General features: G+C 36.9%; 1 protein-coding gene across 1 annotated transcript in view; it reads left to right on the forward strand.

The window, feature by feature from the left end:
• LOC106884104 (EF-hand calcium-binding domain-containing protein 14) overlaps window positions 1-9,087 on the forward strand; it is a 98,921-nt gene that overhangs the window by 10,070 nt on the left and 79,764 nt on the right. Inside the window, exon 2 of the mRNA XM_014935325.2 lies at window positions 554-708. Coding sequence (XP_014790811.1) covers window positions 554-708 — 155 coding nt within the window. The remainder of the gene's footprint in view (window positions 1-553; window positions 709-9,087) is intronic.

Consider the following 9,087-nt stretch of genomic DNA (forward strand, 5'->3'; position numbering starts at 1 on the left):
GGCTTTCCCTGTCTTCATATTCTTAATTGCTTTATCTACCCTGGTACTGTCAACTCGGATAGCTGGTCCCTCTGTTGGGTCGACATACGGCAGGCTCTCTTTCTCCCATTCATTCTCTTTATTAAGCAATCTATCGTAGTGGCATCTCCAGATCTCTTTCTTTGCAGCCTCATTTAGTGCAAGCGTACCATCATCCATGCGAACACATTTCTCTCCTACAACATCACTATTCTCTCTCCTACACTGTCTTGCAACACACACATATATATATATATATATATATATAATCTGTTGATTCATATTGTATATGTGTACTGTGATATATGTTCCTATGTGTTCCTACATGGAATATACATGAAACCTCTTTACAGCCGTCCGTCTATGTCATTCTGCTTTCTCACATGTAATTATTCTTTCTATCCATCTATTTATATGTGTGATTTAATGTATGTTGTTAGGAAGTGCATGCATGCTCAAATATCAAATAATCCATTTCATCAATTACTTACCTGGGGTTCATTTAATTTCTTTATTGATCTCGTTCTTGTTACAGGAAGAAAACTCAATTCGAAGAACCATCCTGCAACCCTTGCACAAGCGCAAAGTATTTCATTGCAATTCTAGCATTCGCAGGATTAATTGCTGTTGCATTGGTTACTTTTCTTCTCTTGCACCAAGTTGAAAACTTAAAGAAAGAGTTCCAATCAGGTAAAGACATTTAACTGCTTTTCTCTTGAATTCTCTCTCTCTCTCTCTTTTTTTTTTTTTTTTTGGAGACTTAACCTCCCTTTAATTTGTTCTCCTTTTAATTAACATGCTTCTATTTAGCAATAACACTGCACTAACCACAGATGTCTTGTAGCTTTATTTAATAACCTCTGCATTGTTTCAGTTCTTTGTAATACATACATATATATACATATATATACATATATATATATATACACTAGGTTGAGGAAAAAGTTTGTGTGCCATGTTAAAATAATGATTTTTTTATGCAAGAATTTATTCAAAAACAACATCAACTATTCTTCAAAATAAAGACTATCATTTTCCATGACCTTCTGCCAACGATCTGCAAGCTTTCGGATTTGAATTGAAAAATTCTTGACAGTCTTCTTCAAATTCATCGAATGATTCAAATCGGTAACCTGAAGTGCTGCATTGATTGGAAGAGATCATAGTCAGATGGAGCAATGTCTGGACTACAGGCTGGATGCAGCAGAACTTCCACACTGTCCAATTCTTCAATCTTGTTGCTGGTCTTTCTGGTGGTGTGCGGCTTTGCATTGTCTTGTTGAAACAAAGCATGCTTTCGGCAAACAAGTCTTGGGTACTTTTCAACCAGCACATTGTAGACTCGATCAAGTTGCTTGCAGTAAACTTCAGCATTGTTGGCACGACCATTTGGCACAAGTTCAAAATGCAAATTCCTTTGAAGTTCCACCAAATGGAAATCATGATCTTCTTTCTAAACTGATTTTGCTTTGGAACGGATCGAGGAGTTTGACCTTTTTGGACCCAACGCTTGCTTCGACCGTGATTAACCAGGTGGACACACTTCTCATTCAACTGATCGTAGAGAAATTTAACACAACGCATGAACTTTTTCCTCAACCTAATATATATATATATAGATAAATATATATATATATATATATATGATTTGGGTTTTTAATTTAATACTTTTCTTTTTTTTTGTGTGGTGGCTTTTAGGGAAGTTTTAAATTTATTTCAATGTAAATATGATCTGCATTTTTTTAAGGGATGTTTAAAATCCCTTTGATGTTTGGCTCTGTTATTATGGCCTTCAGTGGATGAATGATAAATCTTTTCCTATCCTTACCTCTACAGGTAAGGCATCGATCTACCATAGGTTATATTCTCTCATACCTCTGTCCCAAACAGCTTTGTAAACCGAAGCAATATAGGATAATGTGTTCTGACAGAAATGCAATGCTACATCCAGGGCAAGATTGAACTCATAGCCTGTTGAATGTTAATTTAAAGTCTTTTGTCCACTTAACCGTCCTGCTTCTGTATTTTAATTTTAATTGTTTATAAAGTGTTGCAATGAAGTGGCAGAGATTTGTAATACAGATTTTTGCAAAATCCACTCACAAGCATCAGTTCAAGGTTATAGAAGAAACTTGCTCAATATATGATACAGCGAGATTGAACAAACTGTTTAGCAATAAGTGATATTGTCATTTTGTATCACATTTTGGGAACAATAGTGTTGTTGGTTATAGTTCTCCAATATGTCAGTAACCAACTCATTGCATTAATGATAGCTAGATCAATAAGAGATAGTCTGTGCAAAATGTGGTGATGGCAGAATTATATCAGTGGTGCATCCAAAGTTTGCATCCCTGAGAAGTTTAGTGTATTGTGCCTCAATGCCTTGTATTTCCAGAGATTTAAATACTGCCTTCATCTTGATGCTATTGAAGGCCTTATTGTGTAGTGTGTGTGTGTGTGTGTGTGTGTGTGTGTGTGTGTGTGTGTGTGTATTTATATATGTGCTTATGTAAAATAAAAGTGTTCTCAACAAACTATGTCGCAAACTCCGTAACCAAGTACAAAAACAAACCTGGCGAAGGAGTTACTATTGAAGCATGCTACAGAAGATGTGAGCAAATCTTCAAGAAAGAATGTAAAGATTGAGATGACGAGATGAAAATGTGCTTAATCTTGAGAAATCTGGCAACAACAGAACATGAATGATACAGTAATTATATACTCCCAAGAAAACCTTTGGACATAAACTTTAATAACACAATAGATACATTGGGTAAAATTTTCTGTGAAAAAGGCTCGTTGTTCAACACACATTGGAAGTATCTGAACATAGAGAAAGACAACAATGAAGACTACATCACATATTCTTTTATTCTTTTACTTGTTTCAGTCATTTGACTGTGGTCATGCTGGAGCACCACTTTTATGCTGGTAGAGTTAACAAGGAATGCATGAAGTTTAAGCTGGACAAATTAATGCCACACATGTTCAAATGCCTGATTTTTACACAGAGACTTACTGCTGAAAAGGAGCAGAAGTTAGATCTAGAATTCTCGTAAAGTTGGAGCAAAAGCAGAATGTAACCCTACAGCAAGTGTCAGGAGAATGTGAAAGGATAGTCAAATTAAGACATGACACAGAGGAAATTGTATGTAAAGATTGTTTCCAAGTAAAGCAAGCGCAAAATAGTCAGAAGAGAGATAAAATGTTTTCTAAAAATACAGCAAAAATCAGGAAGTAAACCCATGTTTTGCATGTGGAGGTATATACCTGAAGGAAAAAAAGCAGAGGGTTTTCGTTGTGGTAATATAGGATATATAAAGACGCATTGTAGAACAAAGATGACAAAATGTCAGAACAAAGGAAAAAGAATAACTAGTATGTCATTGGAAAAAACTGATAACATAATAAAGAGAAAATTTGTAAAAGTGAAAACTAGAAATACAAGCATAAAATTGAAGTTCAACACCAGTAGTGACATGACTATTATAAATGAAAAACATGGAAATATGTCAGTAAGCCAAATTTGATTAAATCTAAAAAGGTAGCACATGGTATTATAGGAAAAAGATTATATTTTTTCAGTGAATTTGAATAAAAAAGGCAGATTTATGTGTTGAAAGTTTCACTTAATTTACTTAGCACAGAGTGGATAGAACTATTCAATTTATGGGATATGCTCATAAGTGTTTTGTGTAGAAATATAGTCGCCTCAGTCGAAGGTTCAAATGCTGCTGAGGGACTGAAGCAAAAATTCACAGTAAAATAAAGTGGAACATGGTAAAAGACAAGTTTATAAAGGAAACAAAAAGAACACTGGTCAACAAAAGAAAATAGAAACAGGTTTGGTGTGAAATGAAACCAAGACATGAACCTATGCTGAATGTGTGATGGTGTGCTGATATATGCACTGGGAGTAGTGATACCGGAAACACTACAAAAGAAAATGTTGAGAGAATTTTACATCAGACATCCTGGTATTTCAAGGATGAAAGCATTAATGCACAGTTACATATACTGGCCAAAAATGGACAGAGAAATCAAAAATTTGGTGAAAAGCTGTAGAGGATGTGCTGTAGCAGCAAAATTGCCCACTATAAAAAGTGAACCTTGGCCAAAAAGTAGATGTTTTGTGGTCGAGACTACACATTGATTTCGCTTGTCCTTTAAATGGTTCTTAATACTTAGTGGCAGTTGATAGTTTTTCAAAATGGCCTGAAATTTGTAAGTGTGAAAAACCAACCTCTTGAACTGATAAATTTTTCACACGAATTGTTTGCAAGATTTGACATCCCAGACAAGATAGTGTCTGACAGTGGAGTGCAATTTGTATCTAGCGAATTAGAAAAATTTTGTAAAATGTTCATGGTAGAACATATAACTATGACACCATACCATCCCAAATTTAATTGACAAGCAGAATGCTATGTCAATACCTTCAAAAACACCCTTAGATAATCAAATAAGGAAGACACTCATGAGGTAGCTCTACAACAATTTTTAGGAGTGTATTGTGTGACACCAAATCCGAATACACCACCAAGTAGCTCATCAGCGGAGTAGATGTTTTCAAGGAAGGTAAAATCAGCCTTTGATAAATTGCTACCTGGCAAGAAAAGATAAAGTGTCAGGGAAGTCATAGCAAGATTCTTTAAAGTTGATGGAAAGGTGTATATGAGGGAATACAAGAATGGAAAGCAGAGTTGGGAAGAAGGCGTAATTACCAAATGCATAGGTAAAGTGAGGTAATGCATAAAAAGTAGAAAAAGCATACAAAAGAGACACAAGAACCAACTGAAAAAGAGATTTGTGGAAAGTGAACCAGAGGAGTTGGAGGAACCAATGGAATGGTTGTATAATATGTTCTAAGTACCACTACTACAGGTGATTGAACCCAGGTGTGTGAGAGGAAAAGAAAACATACAGAGTTCTTGAAAATAGATGCCAAGCGCAAAAAAGATTAAATTATACAAAAAACAAAACTCAGAAAAGGGAGGTGAGGGTAAATAAAAAAAAATATTGCTAAATAAAATGACACTTCTTATGAAAAACTTAAAAAAGGTGATGCTGTAGGGAATTAGCAATAATGGTACACCACTTCTATGTGACGAATGGAATAATTTAGTCATGATAAGTAAAGAGAAGTACTTGAAATATGAGAGTACATAGTAGGTAGTCAAGAGATAGTCATGTCTTTACTAAATATACTGCATACTGAAGTGGCTGTTCAATCCAACATTTTAAGAATTACAACACATATATTTGGAATAAGCTTGGGCTGAAAGGGCTTAGAGGACTTGTATTATTTTAGTTTGGAAATGAGACCCCATAGGCCTCCATTTCTTTTGTCTGGGATGGGAATCTTCTAGGTTGGATGTTGTGAAAATTGAACTTTGAAGGTGGTAATGCTCAGTCATGGAAGTAGGCCTTCTATCTCATACCCCTTATAAGGTTGATAAACTTCGCTGGGAGCATCCTCATGTAGAGTTTATTTGATGTATTTGTGTGTGTGTATGGCTATATATATATATATATATATATATATGAAGGCACATGGCTTAGTGGTTAGGGTGTTGCACTCACATTTGCAAGATCATGGGTTCGATTCCCAGACCAAATGTTGCATTGTGTTCTTGAGCAAAGCACTTCATTTCACGTTGCTCTGTGATCACTTCATCATCTGACATGTGGCACATGGTGCATCTGGACAGGTAATGTTGATTTAATGGATGGAGTGAGCTTATGTGAACACAGACATTTGATCACCATAAACAAATCATCTGAGTGGTTGTGCAGTGAGAAATTGCTTATCCCTCATACACCGTCTAACAATGGGAGAGTCCATGATACATACTCACACACACACACACACAAGATTTTAACCAAAACATAGAAGAAAGAAAACACAAATGTGTATCCCCCCCACTCCTGCAAAGGTTATCTATATAGTCCTAATACACACATTCTATTTCCACAGGAACACCAACCTTAAAGACACACACATTTCTCATAATCTTTTCTCCAGTAAACTTTTGCTAACCTGCAACAAAACCACCCCCAAAATAATGTTTTTGATATCAAGGGACATAACTCTTAACTTAACCCCCTGCTTGTTTCATTTCATCATCTTTTTCACAGCAACTACAAACCAGATGTATCTATTCACTTCCAACAATAGAGAGCAGTCACCATATTTCATTCCATAATGGCTATCTCTGAAGAGCACAGGGTCACATAATCAGACTGTTACCTAACATTCCATTGAACCCTTAGTGTGAAACCATTTGGTAAGATCAGCTGTAATGGATGTATAATACTGTACACTTTGATTAATCTAAGATATCTATCTATCTATATATATATGTATATAAATGTATGTGTGTGTGTATATATATATATATATATGTATATAAATGTATGTGTGTGTGTGTATATATATATATATATATATATATATATATATAAATGTATGTATGTGTGTGTATATATATATATATATTTGTGTATATATCCACATACATACAAACATACATATGTATGTATAGGTAAACAGGCAGAATGGCGGACAGTATATGTTCTGCATTGAAATTCTGCTGAGCTCAACTTCCTTTTTTCACTGTCGATGTAATCAACTAGCCCCCTCCCCACAAAAATTTCAGGTCTTTTGCCTATAATACAGAGGGTAGAGATGATTGCGCTGGTATGGACATGTGGCAAGAATGGATGAGGATAGCTGTGTGAAAAAGTGCCACACCCTAGCAGTTGAGGGAACCTGTGGAAGAGGTAGACCCAGGAAGACCTGGGATGAGGTGGTGAAGCATGACCTTTGAACTTTAGGCCTCACCGAGGCAATGACCAGTGACCAGGACCTTTGAAAATATGCAGTATGTGAGAAGACCCGGCAAGGCAAGTGAGAGCATAATCTGTGACCTATGCTAGAAGTGTAGCCAGCTCACTAATTCGTATCTTTACTTCATCGGAGACTAAAAACCCTGCTTGCAAAGACCTGTTGAGGCAAGTGAATTTGGAACTTGAAATCTGAAATCAAAATCAAACTGATTCCGATGACCGGCACCCATGCCAACCTCTCCTTCATTGGACACTAAACTCTGCTTGCAAAGACCTGTTGGGGCAAGTGAAATCGAAATTGAACCATACTCGATGACTGGCACCTGCGCCAGTGGAGCACTAACAGCACTGTCGAGTGTGTTTATTGCCAGAGCAGCTGTCTGGTTTCCATGCTAGTGGCCCGTAAATAGCACCATTTGAGCGTAATCGTTACCAGCGTTGCCTTCTAGCACTTGTGCTGGTGGCATGTTAGAAAATCATTTGAGCGAGGTCGTTGCCAGTGCAGGTGGCACGTAAAAAACACCTTATTGAGCGTGGCCGTTGCCAGTACCGTGTGACTGGCCCTCATGCCAGTGGTATGTAAAAAGCACCCACTACACTTTCGGAGTGGTTGGCGTTAGGAAGGTCATCCAGCTGTAGAAACTCTGCCAGATCAGATTGGAGCCTGGTGCAGCCTTCTGGCTTGCCAGTCCTCAGTCAAATCGTCCAACCCATGCTAGCATGGAAAGCGGATGTTAAACGATGATGATGATGATAATATAGGGTAGGAAAAATTATAGAAATTTTTTCTACCAGTGGCCTAGTAGGTATACAAAGTCAATAGATATTTTTTTCATATAAAAATTAGTGTACATTTAAACACAAAGAGGCGAGCCCTTAAACGTGTTGCCTAACATACTAGAAAGAACAGTCAAAAATTGTTGTTTGGACTTTTTGACTGCTCTTTGTAGTATGTTAGGCAACCTTTTTAAGGGCTCGCCTCTTTGTGTTTAAATGTACACTAATTTTTACACACACACACACATATATAGTGATCAGTGTGGATGCCATGGAGAGATGAGTGGTTTGTGAGAGTTGTACAAGCCATGTACAGGGATGTTGCCTGTTAAATTGAAGGTTGACAATGAATTCAGTGTACAGGTAGGAGTTCACCAGTGTTCAGTTCTCAGCTCCCTCTTATTTATCATAGTTCTCCAGGCCTTAACAGAGGAATTCAAGACTGGCTTCCCCTGGGAGCTCCTCTATGCTGTTGACCTTGTTCTTACAGCTGAATCACTACCTGATCTGAGAAAGAGATTTCAGGTGTGGATGTAAGGCCTGGAATCTAAGGGCCTTAGAGTTAATTTAGTAAAAACCAAAGACCTAGTAATTAGGAAAACTGACAAATCACACATCCCTTTGAGGAGATGGCTCTGCTCGATATGTAAGCAGGGTGTTGGTAGAAACTCCATATGTTGCACCCACTGCAGGCTTCGGACACATAGGAGGTGGAAAACATGGGATGAAGTAGTGAGAAAGAATCTTTAGGCACTGGGCCTTGCTTAGGAAATGACAAGGGACTGGGAGATGGTGACGATTTGCTGTACTTGGTAAGACACGTCAAGCTAATTGATATCATCCATACGTACAGGCTTGTCCTTTACAAATGCAAGTGCCACATAAAATGCACTTGTGACGCACAAAAGACACCCATCTCACTTTGTAAACTGGTTGGTGTTAGGAAGGGTATCCAGCCATAGAAACCATGCCACAACAAACAATTGGTGTCTGGACAGCTCCCAGGCTGGCCAGCCACTGTCACACCATCCAACCTAAGCCAGCATGGAGAACAGACATTAAACAATGATAATGATGATATACACATTTTGGGAATGACCATTTTGCCATGTGTGCGTGTGTGTATTTATATCGATGTATGTTTGTGTTTGTATGTTTATCTATATAAATGTAAATATATATGTCACATATTTTTACACACACACACACACATGTTCATATATATGCAGATATGTGTGTGTGCATGCATATGTATGTTTATCTATATTTATGTATATACGTATATATATATATATATACACACACACACACACACACACACACACTCACGTTAATATATAAATATATATATATATATATAGATAGATATATAGATATATAAGTGCATATGTATACATTTATGTTTGTGTGTTTGTATATAGATGTATACACGTATATATA

The sequence above is a fragment of the Octopus bimaculoides genome, chromosome 8 (assembly GCF_001194135.2).
Source record: "Octopus bimaculoides isolate UCB-OBI-ISO-001 chromosome 8, ASM119413v2, whole genome shotgun sequence".
Lineage (NCBI taxonomy): Eukaryota > Metazoa > Mollusca > Cephalopoda > Octopoda > Octopodidae > Octopus > Octopus bimaculoides.